We start from the raw sequence: 16380 nt of genomic DNA, 5'->3' as shown, positions 1-16380 counted from the left end.
ATCTCCGAGTGGCTTGTTGCATCCAATATCCGGTGTCACAATAGTCCGTGTACACATGTGTGCGGGTGCGCCACTTCGGAGGTTTGGCGTCAAAGGCCGATGCCGTTGGACGAGTCGGGTGGATGAGGACCCGGACCGGACGTCCGCCCGTAGTCGTACAGCATCTCTTTGAACCAATGAGATGGTAAGGAATGTGTCATGTCCTGTGACTGCGACTCGGGCGTTTTCCAGACGGGATGATGGGACGCTTTTGGGACAAAGATAGGAAGGGGAGGGACATTGGGGCTGAGCTTTGGCTTCTCGGCGGTGAATGAGTCCCCGACTTTCCGGCAGGCTTCACCCCATGACCATAGGATTTGAGAACATGAAGGCCTTCGGTACGAACGCGTGTCTACAGAATCTCTTATTTCAGTCTTGTTACTCAAGCGCATGCATTCTATGATCACTTCACACATGTACTACCTTACCTTAATCGAATCTATCCTCGTTTTTAGTCCGAGCCCGCAGTCATGAAACGGATGCCTTTTTGTCTCTGAGCTTGACAGAACCATGATCATATACGTTGTATTGGAGTTTTGTAACACAAAACGGTAATATAGCCACGTTGCTCATACTATAAAATCATGGTATCATTGCACAAGATAAGTTGTCTTGCTTTTTGATATTGAGAATATCTTAAGCGTAGCGGTGGCTGTATTCCCTCCCTCACAGTCGAAGTCATATCTTGTATCCGAAAAGGACGGCGCCAGAAGTATTCTCTGCCGGAAAAACGAGATTCTGCCCCTTCGACGGAAACGCGAGGGAAAGCATTGATGTTAGATCTTCGACTCTGTCGCGACCATTCTCTCTCGGGAGCGGAGAAGAGCTATAATGCTCGATGGCATTAAGAGGCTTAGGCCTGCTGGTCTTACTCATGGTCTATTTGATTAAGAGCCGCGAGCGAGGGCTGATGTCACCATTGTTCTTGATGATGGACAACAAGTCAGTGACGCAGGCGGCAAGATAGTTTTCTCCTTTTGGGACAGAGGAATGCAGTAGACACGAGCTACCGTTTTCTATACCACTCTTCGGTTGGAAGAGGTCGCCAAACCCTCCCCCGAACAGAATGGTAGCGCCAATCTCTCTTGTGAACTTAACCCAGCCTCCGTCGGCCTTCTTGAGGGTGGCGAGTCTTGCGCGTGTTTCTTCATGATGGACTACATCCATGAAATCAAAGCCTTCGAGTGTTTCTCTAAAGACAGATTTTGGGCGCAGAGAAATTCCGGGCTGTGTTTGCGCCTCGGCTTGGTGCGCCATGATCAGCTCCAAATGTTGGTAAATTTGACTCAAGCAGTCTTTGACGCGGCAGATAGCAGGATCGTCTCCCGGCACACTATCTGACACCTCCTTTTCCGCTTCAGTCTTCTTCAATGTCGTTGCCCTGGAATAGATCGGAATGTGAAGATTATTCGGATTGGCGAGGAACTCAAAAGCCGCAGCATTTCCGGTGTGAGCCCTTGCACTCCTTCGTCCAAGTCCTTATCAGGTATTGTTTATGTGGGGCTACCACGATCGCACCAGGGCAGGGCGAGATCGAACAGCACGATTGCCGAGGAATTCCATGACATAGAAATCATACTATTGTGATGCCCCTGTCTTCCTCGAATTGCCGCTTGCTGCTAGGACGTTATCGGATGAACTTTAAGCTAGGGATAAGCTAGAGGCGTAGGGCGAGCATCCATGCAATGGCTTTGTGACTATGTTTGGACATGTGTGATCTGCTGCTGAATTACAGTTAAAACCTCTCCGTATCCCGAATAGCCAAGATGAGCGGGGCGGAACCATAGCTCAGTTCAACTTGCTGGTGTCCTTGCCTGGCCGGGGGCAACACATGACTCCCTGCGAAGCCCACGTATGTGGAGGAGACCGGCCGCGGGTAATCCTAGCCTCTACCGCATCGTTAACTTCAAGCCACGGGGTCTCGTCATGATGCTAAGAGCACTACTTGGCGGCCTAAAGCCTAATGTCAAAAACATCGTTTGGGTGGTGAAACGTTCATACAGTAACCTTGCATTGAGGTGGGACGCGACGTTCAGTATCGTTCCTAACTCCTCGCCCTGTGTCCGCAATCAACGGATGCGCATCTGAGCTATCCGTCGGAGGCGGGGTCTCCAAGTTACATCTCTATCGGCGGGCGAGCTAATACTACTATTGCCCGTATGGACGGGCTAGCCCTATACAGCCTCCCTGGAAAACAAAACCCCCCCTTCTTCTATTCTTGGCCAGATTCGGACGCAGGAGAAGAGATAGACGACGATCTAGCCCGGCATGGCCGAGCTGTTGGATAAATGGTGTCAATTTAATGCAATACTACTGAAGTCCATTGATCAAAAGGTGATTGTTGTGCTTGAATGAGGGATTCCGTCTCATCCCGGTCCGAGCGGGGTTCTGTCTTGTATTTACCCGTCATCACCGGTTCTTGCATATTATTCAACACATTTCTCGCATCCCTTTATCCAGACACAGTCGTCAATCCAACATACTCATCCCCATACATTATGCCACTGCTGACCATACTGAAGATCTGTCACTTCGCTCACGATGATCCAATCATTGTCCGTACCGATCGGCTTCTTCCTACTAATCAGAAGTTTGCCACGTATATAAAGAGTCATGATGGCGCCAATAATACGGCTCTCCTCGGTTACTTCAGCATGTCTATTATCTTCAGCGACTACTCTAGGCAACCCAGATATAGATTACAGTAACTTTACTTAATCCCAGTAATGCGGCAGCGACAAAAAACTTTTAGCACCTGTAAGATCTTGAGAGATGTACTGCAGCAGTCCACTTGAAGGAAAGCGTAAGACAATCGCAATGGCGGCACTGACGTTATGATCCTGTGCAATCACTGATTGAACACTCACTATCGGCGTAATCCGATGCAATATGATGAGTTGGTACACTAAGACAAACCGCGGCAAGGAAGCCGAGATCATGACGCATATACGGACGGGATGAAGTGCCGCCGTGCAGCCACGGAGTTTTCCTCTCCAATCAACCGCTTCAAGCGCTCCCTCGGTTCGAGCTTGGCTGTCGGACCAACTTTTTGCAAAAAAAGAAAACATGCGAAGAAGAAGAAAAGAGAATGCTAACAAACCGGGAGAGTAATCCCTCCAGATGGATGAGCCTGTGATTGATGGATGACCTCGCTGTTGCACCCTTTCCTTCGCTTAGTCTTTCTGATGTGTGTCCAATACTGGCCACGCAGAGCTGAGGTCAAATGACTTTAAGCGCGCCCGTTATCCCTAATGTCGAAGTGTTTCAGACATCTGACCGATCGTTGCTCGGTTCTGAGCGACAGAAACCATGTCTAGAGATACAAGATCGCCGGTACCCTAGGATGGGCCGCCCCACAATGCTATCAAGTCCTTGATGAGCAATGCTTCTGTCACCTCACCTTTGCAGGCCTGGACCAGCCTGTCAGATCGCCCTTCTAGACCGCTCTCCTCAGGGTCAACTTGCCGAGCATCTATTGGCGGTACTTTTTGTGCCTACAGCCACGGTAGATAGTGTATTGACTTCGATTTATCTCAACTACCAATCGCGGGGTCGTAAGATGTTTTTGTTGAGGGTTCCTACTCGTTCAGCACTGAGCTTCCTGACACAGTCCTGATCATTTGAAACTTTCTTACGTGATAGAGTGCTATGAACTAAATAAATAACGGAGTGTCCCGCACTCACCACTTCGCCATCCTCTACTTTATGTACAAAGCTTAAATTGAGCCACTGATCTGTCGGTTTTTCTTCTGTTTTGAGGCTACCTACACCTACCTTCCCGCAATTCCCATGGCTGCACAACGCTCCCAGACGCAGGATTGCGACCCCGAAATCCAAAGCGGTGTTTGCTTTGGCATTGTCATAGGTCTAACAATCCTAAACTTTGGAAAGGTGACGGAGCAGACTTTGCACATTTACTCTAGGACCAAATCCTTCGCCAATATGTACAGTTGGATGTTAGTTATTATTACATATATGGGCAGTGGCCGCTGAGTCTCCAGATAATGACGCTTCCCAGGGTCTGGATCTTGCTCTTTACCACCGCCACTTCAGCGGTTATTACCTGGTTTTTTGTGCGCGGACAGATTGCAGGAAGGTAAGTGCGGTACTCCTGGGCCAATGCATGCTACCTCCGTTAATTACAGTAGCACTTTGTTTCTCTCCCTGAGCACTGTCCTGTGGGTGCTTTTGATGCAGATTCCACCTCAAATCGTCGCGAATCGACTAGGGCTCATCATGGCGAATAAAAAGACGGTTAAGGCCATAAAAATAACACTACTCGTACTCATTAGCATTATAAATATTCTGTGTATCGGCCTATATATATAGGCACGAAGAACTTACCCCATACTAGGTCTACATATCCAAAAATACGCCATCCCTATCGCCTCGGCTTTTAGTGCATCAATCGATCTATTCATAAACTCGGTATTCTTACGGAAAGTCCATCGCGAACTTATCACCAACGGTCTAGTCAAATATCGACTTTTATTTCGACTTAATATTGCTACTATAATAGTTTTACTATCTATAGAGGTAAGTTATAAGAAAATCTTCAAAGTAATTCCTAAGAATATATATAGAGCATACTAAATTATTCTTTAAAAGCAGTCTTAACAATCATTATACTAGTTCTACCTACATCCTTTCTCTACACCTCTATCCAACCGGCTATTTATAGCATCAAACTCGCTATAGAATTAATAATAGCGGATTTAATAGCACGGGTTATTCAAGAGCAGCATCAGATGCAGGAAATTTAAGGGTCAATACTTAGGAACATGCCGTATCGTCTTTATCGATTATGTTGATGATGCCAGTTTTGCGGCTTTTCGCAGCAAATTGGTTGTATTCACTGATTCAGTCAATCTTATACAGTATTGCGGTATTGCAGCATTACGTTAGACGCGGTCGTGGGTCTCGGAGTTCAGTAGAATGTCATATCTCAAGACATACAAGACTATTTGATTAACCTATCTTCAAGCACACAATACTGAGAACACTTTGTCTATCAATGCGTTTTGTTTTCCAAAAGGAAAAGAAAACTTTCTCTTGGTCTAATTACAAAAGATCTCACTCCCCTAGTGCACAAGTAGAGGAGCTATTCTCCATAGTCATAATCCATGCTAGGAGTTGAACATCCGATAATCAGTTTGTCGGCCCTAGCACAGTTCAGCCTAAACTATCAAGCTACGACTTCCTATGAGTTTAGAAAGTTCGCTGTGCAGCGCGCTCAAGATTTGTCCCGTGTACTATCGAGATTGTCCATATCAAACCCCTGTTTCGTCTCCAGTTTTGTTTCAGTAGAGGATCCTGTGCCTACCTGTGCTAAACAACGGTTTTTGTTTGGAAAGAATTTTCTCAACGCCTCAGCGTGAGGCCACAAGATGAAAAAGCAGCGCGACTGCAGTTCCGACAGTACTCCGTAAATTTGAACGTTATGGCAGAAGTGAATGATCCAGTCTTTTCCATCGCCATAGTTACCTGTCCGTCTTGTTTGTAATCATTTCATCGCGGCGGGTAGAGTCTTCAGCAAAGCCCATCAACCCCTTTACCACGCCATCTTAGCGCCTTCTCGTGCAACCCACACAACCCTTGTCCATGCAAGCGAACGTTAAGCTAGCGGTAGACCTTCTTCACACAGATGCCGCTGTCGCTTCCGGTGTGGAAATTCGTATTGGAGTGGGCGGAGGGCACGACCGGGGTAAATTGCTGATTCCCTGCTGCAAAGTCCGAGGAACCCCGCCCATCTCGCATCAACTAGGTGAGACTGCAGAGCCAGGCGTCAGGACGATGCAGATTCAACGCTTGATGGTACGCTGCGGATGAAGTAGGCACGGTAGGTTGCATCAAGGTTACCGGCGACATTCCATCTCTATCCGAGGAGAGTTCTCTAGCGTTGCAAACTCAGCCGTTTTCACCCCGCCCGGGAGCGAAGAGAACTTTCACCCTGAAAGCCACCCACCCACGTTTCTCGGATAGTTTATCTAATCGTCTTCGATGCCGCGCTGGGTGTGCAAGGGTTGATTCTCCGTCTACTAAAACGCCCGGTTGAAGTGTGCCCTGACTCACTTCCATGGGTCGTGCGAAATGAATTGATTATTTTGTCCAACCTTTTGCAAAGCCACATGAACTACCCTGGGCCCCAAAGTTCTATTGTAGAAAGGAATGCCGGAATTCTGATCCAGAACGCCCATCAAACGTCTAAGCCCTTGCAAAGGACGGATTCAGTGGACTTCCCAAGTGGTGCTGGACATCCTGATCGCCGTCGAGACACACTTCCAGCGACGTTGGTGCCACCGCCCAGCCCGACGAAGTATGCCTCTTACAACCTATGCGCCATCTAAACCTGCATGTCCGCGTAGCTCGCTTGATTCAAACCAAACTCTCACCCCGTTCAAAGAGACCTCGCATGAAGATCTCGATACATCGAAATGTTCCCAGTCGCCTCGATCCTGGCCCTGTACGTGGCAGCGGTGTCAGCAGCTCCTGGTCAGCCGACTGACAAGGCTTTCGACTACGTTGGTGCTCTCTAACCGATTACAACCACCACGAATTATGATGTGAACTAACTGATGGCTCTACAGATTGTTATAGGCGGAGGTACTGCTGGAGTCGCGCTGTCGACCCGTCTCAGCCGGGGGCTGCAGAACGCGACAGTCCTGGTCATCGAAGCAGGTCCATCAGGGCTCGGCGACGAGCGCATTGAGATTCCGGGTCGGAGAGGTTCGACGTTTGGGAGCAAGTACGACTGGAATCTCACTACTGTACCGCAGGAGGGATCAAATGGCCGCGTCTGGGTTCAGACCAGAGGGCACGTCTTGGGTGGGAGCTCCGCACTCAACCTCTTCTCATACGATAGGGCGTCTGCTCACGAGTATGACGGATGGGAAGAGCTTGGTAACCCAGGGTGGAACTGGGACTCGATGCGCTCTGCCATGATGAAGTCTGAGAACTTTACCTCGGCCAACACTCAGTACTACACCGGGAGCGAGGGCGTTGGCAACGCTGGGCCTATCAAGGCTCTGATCAACCGGCTCATCCCCAAGCACCAAGCCCCGCTGTTCCCGGTCATGAACAGCTTGGGCATCGAAACAAACCTCGAATCATTGAACGGCAACGTTCTGGGCGTTCTGTACTCGCCCAACAGCATCGAGCCGACACACTACAACCGATCCTACAGTGCAAACTCCTACCTGCCCTTAGCCGGTCCAAACCACTTCGTTTTGACAGATTCAAAGGTCGCCAAAGTCAATTTGGAGACTACCTGCCATGGCAGCCAGCGTGCTACCGGCGTTACTCTTGTCGACGGAACGGTCCTAACTGCTCGTCGCGAGGTTATCGTTTCCGGTGGAGGTTTACTGAGCCCCTCTATTCTGGAGAACTCCGGCATCGGCAAGGCGGATGTTCTCTCTGCTGCCGGTATTAGTCAGATTATTGACCTTCCAGGAGTAGGTGAAAACCTCCAGGATCACATCCGCATCCAGAGCTCGTACGAACTGAAGAGCAACTACACTGGATACGACCGTCTTAAGTACGACACAGTCTATGCTGCTGAGCAGCTCCAGCTCTGGCGGCAAGGCAAAACTTCAATGTACGGATACTCTGGAAGTGGATACACGTTCACCAACTGGAACCAAGCTCTCGGTGACGATGGAGAAGCAGCGCTTGCTGCCCTTGCTCAGACGGCGATTGGGGATACCAACAACCCGGTCGAGAAGAAAAAACTCCAATGGCTCAACGATACAACGGTACCTCAACTGGAAATTCTTTTCAGCGACGGATATACCGGCGTCAAGGGGTATCCTGCTTCGGGAAGTCCAGGTTACGGCAAAGACTACTTCACGCTCATCGCGGCCATTATGCATCCACTGAGCCGAGGGCATGTCCACGTCAACCCTGCCGACCCCTTGGGACCACCTCTCATCGACCCGAATTATCTTTCAAACGAATACGACTTGCAAGCAGCCATCCAAGCCATCAAAAAGTGTCGTCAGGTCGCTCTCACCGAACCTCTCAGATCCACGTGGGTTTCGGAGTATGAGCCAGGCTTGAATACCACGACAGACGCGCAATGGCGGGACTTTGCTCTCAGGACCACCTTGTCCATCTATCACCCAGTCGGCTCCTGCGCAATGCTCCCGAAGGAAGATGGCGGCGTCGTTGACCCGTCACTAAAGGTCTACGGAGCGGATAACCTAAGAGTCGTAGACGCAAGTATCATGCCAGTCCTAATTTCAGCGCATATTCAGACTGCGATATATGGAATTGTGGAGAGAGCTGCTGATATCATTATTGAGGCTGCAAAAAGTCATGAGAGGCCTACGGCAGTAGCCACAGTCATATAGTATCCAGCATATGCTGAGTAGTAATGATGTTAATGTTTTCTACGTAGCGTCCGATGGGCTACTTTGTCCCGCGTACATACTTCGTTATTGAGAGCTCTTTGTAGCGCAAAATTATCTTCAGTAATACTGTCTACTTTCTTGTCGCAGCAAACTCCTTAAGCCAGGCTTGTACAAACTCCACCTCGAAGCTCTGGGCCTCTTTGACAGGCAATGGTGGGAGTTCAGCCGTTGTCTCGTTCTTGAAAATGCCATTCTCGTCCCAGTGGTGAACTGCTCCCCCCGTGATGACCAAGTTGGGCTCCTCGGTGGTCGACTCTGGCCGCGGAAGCCCGATCTTGTTAGGAGTCGCAGATCGCCACGGGTCAGATTCGCCATCAATGATGGCTACGCGAGGGTAGCTGAAGTTATAACCACCGTACTTGTTGATGGCTTCAACGTCAGGTAGCGAGGTAATGTTGAAAGCCTTGCGACAGATGACTGTGGAGTATTCGATGTCAATCAGGCGAGAGATCAAAGGAAGCTGGTCTTCCGGAACGCCGGAGCCGGTCTGGAGGTAGCCCCATCTAAACACAAGTGTCAGGATTTGGTCACAATAAGTCTGAGTTCGATCACTTACTGAGAACAATACTGGTAGGCCCACAGACGCCAGGACGCGCTGAGATCATCCGCGGCATACGCATCGTCACTTCCGGGTCCGAAGCAGTCGTCTTGGTTCTCCGAGTCGCACCAGGACGATGTGTAGTTGACGTAGCCAATGTAGTTCTTGAGTCGAGGGGCCAACTCCGTGACTTCTGACTCATAGCCGCCAACCTCAAGTAGGTAGCGAGCGCTAGAGTCAAGGCTATCCGTTGCGGGCCACACCAGTTCGTCGGAGGTCATGTTGCCACAGTAGAGAAGAAAATCGTCGCTGTCAAGGGCTGGGTCCCAGTTTCGACCCTGTAGCCCTGCAATGCCGCCCCCAATCGCGCTCGCAAAGTCGACGCTTGCAGTCACGTTAGGGAGTCCGAAGGCGGTCTTTAGTGTCACGATGTCCTCCTCAGTCGTGTTGCCCTTCTGCATCAAGATGTTGTCCACCATGTGCATCAGTTTCTGCGTCGTCTCTGCGCATCCCTCGGGGGCGAAACGTCTCGCGGCTTCATAGTATTCCCAAAAGTCAACCACGGCGGCAGTGACTCCAGAAGAAGAGATCGCGCCCCAGAAGACTTCAGGGTACAGTTTGCGCAGAAACGCGACGAAGGCGCCGGCATACGAGCCTCCGTACACGATCCACGGTGTTTCCGGTGCCGTTAGATTAACTTCTGCCAGTTTGCCGGGGAAGACAATGTTCTTGGCAAAGTAAGCAGTGTCCGCCAAGGCTTGATCGGTCGTAAGGAATCGCAGATTTTCCGTGCTGAAGTCTGGGGTGGGATAGCTGCGGCCGTAGTACCGATGTTCCAAGATGACGCCGACTCCGTTGGTTGCTTCCGCCAGGATGGCAACGATACCCTTTTGCAAGAAAGGCAAGCGGCCCGCGCCGCTGGTTTCACCCGCTGCCAGGGCGATGACAGGGCCTCCAGGCTTGTAAAACCGGTCGTCGTACCAGTATCGGAGAGGAAAGCTGCCATTCGAGTGCGGCTCGTACATGGAATCATTGTGGAAGTGGTCAATGGGAACCGAAAAGTTGAAAGGCCAGTAGAGAGTGGACGGATCCGGCGCGCCGGGGGCACTGTCATTGGCGAATAATCGGACGACCTCGGGGCCTGCAGCTCCTTCGGCAGCGGGTTCGAGCTCGGGTTGGAGATGGAACTCCCTCCACATCTGAGCCGGGCTAAGCTGCGGTCCCAGAGCTGCGGTGACCCGGATGAAGCCGAGGAAGCCAACTGTCAACCAAGACGGCGCCATCGTGTCCCGTTTGATCTTGAATTGAGAAAGAAGATCAACTTGGAATGAAGGCGGCTGCGGACTGTACAAAAGTCGCGCCAACAAGTCGCGCCCCCGGCCATATTTGTGCTGTCCGTGTCGCTGCCGATCATCGCAATCTGAGTCCGTGGGTGCCGCAGCGTCGTACGAGGGGTCCAGGGACTCGATTGCGTCTTTGCGTGTCCGAATGCTACCTACCTGATCGGTCCTGGCGCCCCATTCGACGATACGAACTCATTGTTCAAAGTTCGATGTTCGACCTTCCCGAAAAGCACAAACTTCGATCTGAGATGGGGCTGGCCAAGGCCTGTCCCCTGCCTTGTTGGACGTCATGGATTATGAACCCGCTCGGCAGACTTTAAAGGGGATCTGCAATCAAACGCTATCATGACAACTATCTTGCCTCAGACAGCATTGCTGTCTTTAGACTTTGAAATGTTTAATTCGGGATGACTCAAAAAAGCTTGCCTGCGCTACGGTTTGATTGCAGAACGTACTTAGTACGCATGCGCCGTATTTCCAAGCTCAGAGGCGCGGCAAAACTAGGTCAATTTGAACCGTGTTAGCCTCGTTTAGGCTCGCTGAGTATGTGTTCAATGCGGCTGGGTTAGTAAACAGCACCTATCGTAGACGCTTAGGAAACAGAACTGTCGCCAGCCTTTAATTGCCAGCCGCAATGCATAGGCTCAATGACGCGAGACTAAAGCATTAGCACAGATGGTCGCAGCAAGTGGACGAAGCACCACTTTACAATCTGAAATTTTATACTGCTAACCTGCTAGGAAAGGTGCAAATGGTTGCATCTACGCATCTAATCAACCGCTAATACTTGTACCACTTAGTTCAAATTGCTCTTAGCGAACATATTCGTGCAGGGTTTTCGCAGGAGTACAACAATCACGACCCGACCTTAATGTCTCCAGAACTAGTGCGCAGTTCATTGGCTGCGGAGACTCTGCTCAGACATCCAAGCTAATGAGAGCCTTGTGAGCAGTTCTAAACACTCTGATTCTATTCGTTGCGGCCTGCTGCCCGAGTCTCCCCTCTGCCTAACACCACCGCGTCCACCTCGGGTCCTTTGTTAGATTCGCCATTGCTGACACGGCGATAATGGATAGCTAGGCCTATCAGACCGACCCATATTGCTAACTCCGATCCATATATAACGATTCCATAGATTTTGAGTGTCTTCTGAAAGATCACAGATAGAAGCGATGCAACATCTCCGCTCAGATCCAATGTTGCGAACTTGAGGGACAAGCCCGCGTCCGATCGAGTCTTCAACATCTGAAGGTAATGTCGGAGTACGCCACCAGCCAAAAGAATCGCAGCTACAATAGCCATGAGAATTGATGGCCACGTGTGCCCGCGTTCGCGTGCCAATTTGAGTGCGTAAACAAGGCCAACCTCGGCACCGGCCAGAACAATGGCTATGCCGATGACGCTAGCCACTATTTTCCGTGTGCCCCATTTGTCGCCATAATATTTGCACTGAAACCAGGTCCAGAGACTGAGGAAAGCCAAGATATTGGGCTGTATCTGGAGGGCAATGTTAAAATCGTCGGCGATATTGTATACGCCGAGGGGGACCCCAGCGACAGCCCATGAGAGGAAAAACGTCGACGACAGGGACTGGGTGTCGTGCCGCCGCCAGTTTTTCCAAATTTGAGGCAAGAGCTTGAATGAATTTCAGTAAAGATATTTTGAAAAGACTACAAACAGAAAAGTTGGTTTCTACCTGAAGCGACCAAAGCACTGCCCCAAGGGTGCCGAACACGTTGGCAGCAGCGGGACTGTCCATGGTCTTCTTGGATATTAAGCTCGTGGAGAGGATTGAGAACTCTGTGATGCTAGAACTTTGTTAACTCTTAATATGTGTTGCAAAATCAAAATTCGTCCGGTTTGACGGAAAGTACAACGCATATATATGCGAACAACACCGTTCCGACAGTGAAGGGGTTGTGATCTCAAACTGACCAATCAAATTGTTCCTGTGAAAGATGACCTTGAACCAGCCAATCATGTGCTTGAGCTAGTAAGAGCCGAAATCGGGTTCAGACGGGTTATTGACTGAGCCAAGGCAAATCTCGACGTCAAACCTCTCTTCATCTTTTTCCCATGGCCTGGACCATCATCATCAACCTTCCCGTCGATGGCCTCTCAATCCAACGAGACCGTCGATTCTGCCCGGTGGCTTCTCGTCTCTCGTCGCGATCTCTCTGCTAATTCGTCTTTCTTCTACGGTGTCAAATCGACCCAAATCTTTTGCCGGCCAACGTGCCCTGGTCGTGTCGCTCGACGAGGCAATATCATCTTCTTCAACGACCTGCAACATGCCTCGCAATCCGGATACCGAACCTGCAAGCGGTGTGAGCCATGTAATGACGACTGGAGCAGGGACAGCAGCAGTCGCGAGATTGCACATCAGGCGCGCGCTATGATTGCAGCCGCTGAGGCCGACAGCCTCAAGTGGAACGTAGGAGGCCTGGCGCGGAAGCTGGGCGTGGCAAGCGCGCACCTCCACCGGCAGTTTAAGAAATGTTTTCTCATGACTCCCAAGGCTTTTGCGGAATCTCTTAGTAGGCCAGAGAGAAGCCTAATGGGGTATTCGGGACTCGACGGACAAGTTCCGTCCTCAGACTACAGATTACCAGAGACATTTACAGACCTCGAAGAATACTTTCCTTCGGACGACCTCATGGGCGGTTTCTTGACTTGGTCTGCGGATGAGGTGGACTTATTCGAAGCCCTGGGCCCTATTATAGATACGGGATCTTGAGTGAAGTAGTACGTAGAAAGACTAAGGGTTGCGTTCTTTTGAATCTAACATTAATATAACTTTCCTACAGAATGAGCTTTGATCAAGAATCACGTGCTGTAGGCTGGAGCGTTTCTTTTGAAGAACAAGAAATCACTTTAGATCTGATTGATTTCTTGTGATTCAATCCCGCTTGCTACATTCCCAAACTCGCCGACTTGGCTTACGGCCAGCTAGTCTTGGTGAGTTTTATGCTGACAATAGCCAAGGCTATAATACTAGTTACAGTATCGTGACTTTTAAAGCTTGTTAGAAGCCATGTCCTTAAGTCGTAGGCGAGGGTAAAGATTCGGTGGTCGGTGATACTCTTGCTGAGAATTTCCAACAAACGCCTAGGACACTATACCTTTGACTGAAGCAGCAAAATAGTATCACTCAAATAACGAGGTTCGATCCTAAAATTCAACGGCTAGATACGGGTTTTTATGGTTTGCATGCTACCTAGAATGCAATGGATCTCCAAGTCCATCCACTGTGAGTAGGAATATGGTCTCTTATTCACCGTGATATCCGCTTCTCTCTTCTCAAGAGCATAAACGCGAAGAGATAGATGCTTAGATAGAATCGTGAGTAGGAGGATTCCACACTTCCAGACAACAACATTAACAACAGATCACCAAGTTTAGTTTTGCAGTAGATAGAAGGTGGTATAATAGGTATAGAAGATAACAAAGGCTTGCGATAGGGTGGCCCGTATTCAAGAGCCGCCGTCAAGCGACCCCAGAACATAAAACCTCGCCAACCATGCAAAAGTAGGTGACACGACCCCGCTGTTTCCGTGTCCTCGTATCATTAATTCTTTACTCCCCGACAAAACATAGTTCCACAACTAGCGCGCTCGCGCATGTAATTTGATTGATATCGTGAGGTTGCTGAAGCGTTTAGACGTCCTGGACGTTGACAACGTCGCCGTAACGATCGACAGCGACCTCCTTCTTCTGGATGGAAGCCTTGACTGGCTTGTCGGCAGCGAAGATGTGATCGAGTTCCTCGAGCTGTTTCATATGAGTCAGCACATGCTTTGAAAAGGTCACTAGACTTAATCTGAATACTTACGGTGCGGCCCTTAGTCTCGGGAATGAAGACGTAGATGACAGCGGTCTGGACTGCGTCCCAGATGGTGAAGATGATGTAAGTCTTCCAGGCAATCTTCTCCATGGAGACGGGCCAAGCGAACTGGTTCAGGAGACCGGCGGCGTTGACAGCCAAGTTGGAGAAGGCCATACCCTTGGCGCGCATCTCGAAGGAGAGCACCTCGACAGGGTACAGAGCCTGGAGGGGCGTGATACCGACCGAGTAGACGGAACCGAAGATGAAGATCATGGCCAAGCAAGCCTGGGACGCGGCCGGGTTGTTGAAGATGGGGGCACCACTGTCCGTTTCACCGATCTGAGACTTGGACAAAATACCTGAGGCGACAGTCATGCCGAGCCAAACAATTGTGCAAGCGGTGAAAGAGAAGAGCAGTAGGGGACGACGACCGACTCTATCAACAAGCAAAGCACCGCAAATGGCGCACAGGAACTGCTGGCAAGAGTTGATGAGGGTGATGTTGGCTTGCTGGATGGGGTGGGTGTAGCCGGCGGTGTCGAGAACGGATCCGAGGAAGTACGACAGAACAGCGTTGCCGGCCCACTGACCGAAGATCGAGATACACACGTTGCAGGAGAGACGGTAGACGGAAGCGCGGTTGCGGAACAGCGCACGGTAATCCCACCAGCGCTTGTCGGCACCGTCCATGTTGAGGAGCTCTTCATACTCGTGTAGCTGGAGCTTAACCCATGGAGAGTCGGGGTTGCCATTTCCGTGGTACTTAGCGAGTACCTCGGCAGCCTTCTCCTTCTTATTGTTGACGAATAGCCATCTGGGAGACTCTGGCATGAACATGCAGAAGATGACAATGAGTCCGGAGAAGAGAGCCTGGAGCCAGGTGATGAGGCGCCATGAGGCATCACCCTCGATGTCCAGGGCTCCGCGAGCTGCACCAGAAGCAATGATAGCTCCAGAAAACCAAAGGGTATTGTATAGCGCTCCAACAACTCCGCGGTAGGCCTTGAAGAGTTGTTAACACAAGGTTCTTCATCCTGTTCGATGAGTTGAGGTTGGTACTTACCGGGTGGTTGATCTCGACGACGTACATGGGTCCGGCGGATGCGGCGATGGAGACACCGAAACCAAGCAGGAATCGACCTCCCATGAACTGGCTAGTGCCATTGGCAGTTGCCTGGATGCAGGTACCGATAATGATGATGGCTGCACCGATGAACATGCCGATTCTGCGACCCCAGGTGTCGAGGGCGGGACCCACGAAGGGAAGAGCCACAACACCACCAATCTGGTACATGGAAGAGATAATACCAGCCCAAATGCCGTCGTTCTTGGCGCCATAACGCTCCTTGAAAGAAGGGTTCTGAAGCAGGTTGTTGATCAAGGAACCGTCATAACCGTTCATGGTGGAACAGAAGAAACCGATGAGGGAGAAGGCGTAGATCATCAGTTGGGCTTTGGTCCAGGCACTAGGGGGCTCCTTGATCATGGCCTCGTTGAAAGCCTCGCTACCCCTGACGACCTTGGTCTGGATTTCCTTCTGCAGCATCGAGACATGTTAGCTGCTGCTTCCTAAATCAGTTGTTCGGGGCTCGACGGTAAAAGTCACTGCGACTTGCCTTGTCGGAGTCATGGTCGTGGGCGTGGACAGTGTCCACGGTATCAATCTTCTCGGACATGCTGACTGTGAGCGGCACGCGGCCGAGGCGCAAGTTCCCTTTGTCGTTGGCGGAGAGGGAGTAAGCTGAGATGGCCGATCACCACAGACCAAGCTGTGTGTAATGGATCTTGGAGGCGGGAAAGTGGATGAGGGGAGGGTTGAGGATGGAAAGCTCAAGACAAAGCAGGCCAGGGATCGCGGGGACACGCCGAGGTTTTATGATTTTCGGCTTTGGAAATCACCTGCGACGGGGATGAGGAGTAAGATTCCGATGGAGAGGAAGCGGTTCTTGGTAGGAACGAACCCCAACCTTCAATTGCCCATCAATTAGTTCGGCCGTTTCGAGCCTACCACCCTTGCATGGGGTGGAAGGACGGCCCATTCCCACATGGGACCGAAAAGGCGGCTGGACTAGGGCGAATGGTCCTTGGGTTTTGCTTGTACTGGCTGGGCAGATCGTTGGTTGCACCACCCTCGTTCACGCACCCCCTACCAAACCCTTGTCCTTTCAGAATTCTCAAGCAACACCTGCGGATGCTGGGTTGCCGCTTGAGCGACCGGCTACCTAG

At 50.6% G+C, this 16380-nt stretch overlaps 6 protein-coding genes across 6 annotated transcripts; 2 read left to right on the top strand and 4 right to left on the bottom strand.

The window, feature by feature from the left end:
- Positions 1-918: 918 nt before the first annotated feature.
- Positions 919-1602, bottom strand: CPAR01_01674 (uncharacterized protein; the record flags this gene model as incomplete). Its single annotated transcript, XM_060485963.1, has 2 exons — positions 919-1495; positions 1547-1602. 2 exons carry the CDS (start codon positions 1600-1602, stop codon positions 919-921), a joined length of 633 nt encoding a protein of 210 aa, XP_060356820.1.
- Positions 1603-6473: 4871 nt separating this feature from the next.
- On the top strand, positions 6474-8387 carry CPAR01_01673 (choline dehydrogenase; the record flags this gene model as incomplete). The annotated part of the gene is made up of 2 exons (XM_060485962.1): positions 6474-6560; positions 6627-8387. The coding sequence occupies 2 exons, from the start codon at positions 6474-6476 to the stop codon at positions 8385-8387; spliced, it is 1848 nt and encodes a 615-aa protein (XP_060356819.1).
- A 130-nt stretch (positions 8388-8517) lies between these two features.
- CPAR01_01672 (serine carboxypeptidase S28) lies at positions 8518-10268 on the bottom strand (the record flags this gene model as incomplete). The annotated part of the gene is made up of 2 exons (XM_060485961.1): positions 8518-8950; positions 9004-10268. 2 exons carry the CDS (start codon positions 10266-10268, stop codon positions 8518-8520), a joined length of 1698 nt encoding a protein of 565 aa, XP_060356818.1.
- Positions 10269-11297: 1029 nt separating this feature from the next.
- Positions 11298-12087, bottom strand: CPAR01_01671 (uncharacterized protein; the record flags this gene model as incomplete). Its single annotated transcript, XM_060485960.1, has 2 exons — positions 11298-11963; positions 12025-12087. 2 exons carry the CDS (start codon positions 12085-12087, stop codon positions 11298-11300), a joined length of 729 nt encoding a protein of 242 aa, XP_060356817.1.
- Positions 12088-12438: 351 nt separating this feature from the next.
- Positions 12439-13065, top strand: CPAR01_01670 (uncharacterized protein; the record flags this gene model as incomplete). Its single annotated transcript, XM_060485959.1, has 1 exon — positions 12439-13065. One exon carries the CDS (start codon positions 12439-12441, stop codon positions 13063-13065), a length of 627 nt encoding a protein of 208 aa, XP_060356816.1.
- Positions 13066-13985: 920 nt separating this feature from the next.
- Positions 13986-15700, bottom strand: CPAR01_01669 (uncharacterized protein; the record flags this gene model as incomplete). The annotated part of the gene is made up of 3 exons (XM_060485958.1): positions 13986-14099; positions 14161-15156; positions 15218-15700. The coding sequence occupies 3 exons, from the start codon at positions 15698-15700 to the stop codon at positions 13986-13988; spliced, it is 1593 nt and encodes a 530-aa protein (XP_060356815.1).
- Between the last annotated feature and the right edge of the window lie 680 nt (positions 15701-16380).

Source organism: Colletotrichum paranaense, assembly GCF_030867605.1.
Source record: "Colletotrichum paranaense strain IMI 384185 chromosome Unknown Scaffold_1.1, whole genome shotgun sequence".
NCBI lineage: Eukaryota > Fungi > Ascomycota > Sordariomycetes > Glomerellales > Glomerellaceae > Colletotrichum > Colletotrichum paranaense.
The sequence above is the reverse complement of the archived record's forward strand: the minus strand, read 5'-3'. Positions and strand labels throughout refer to the sequence as shown.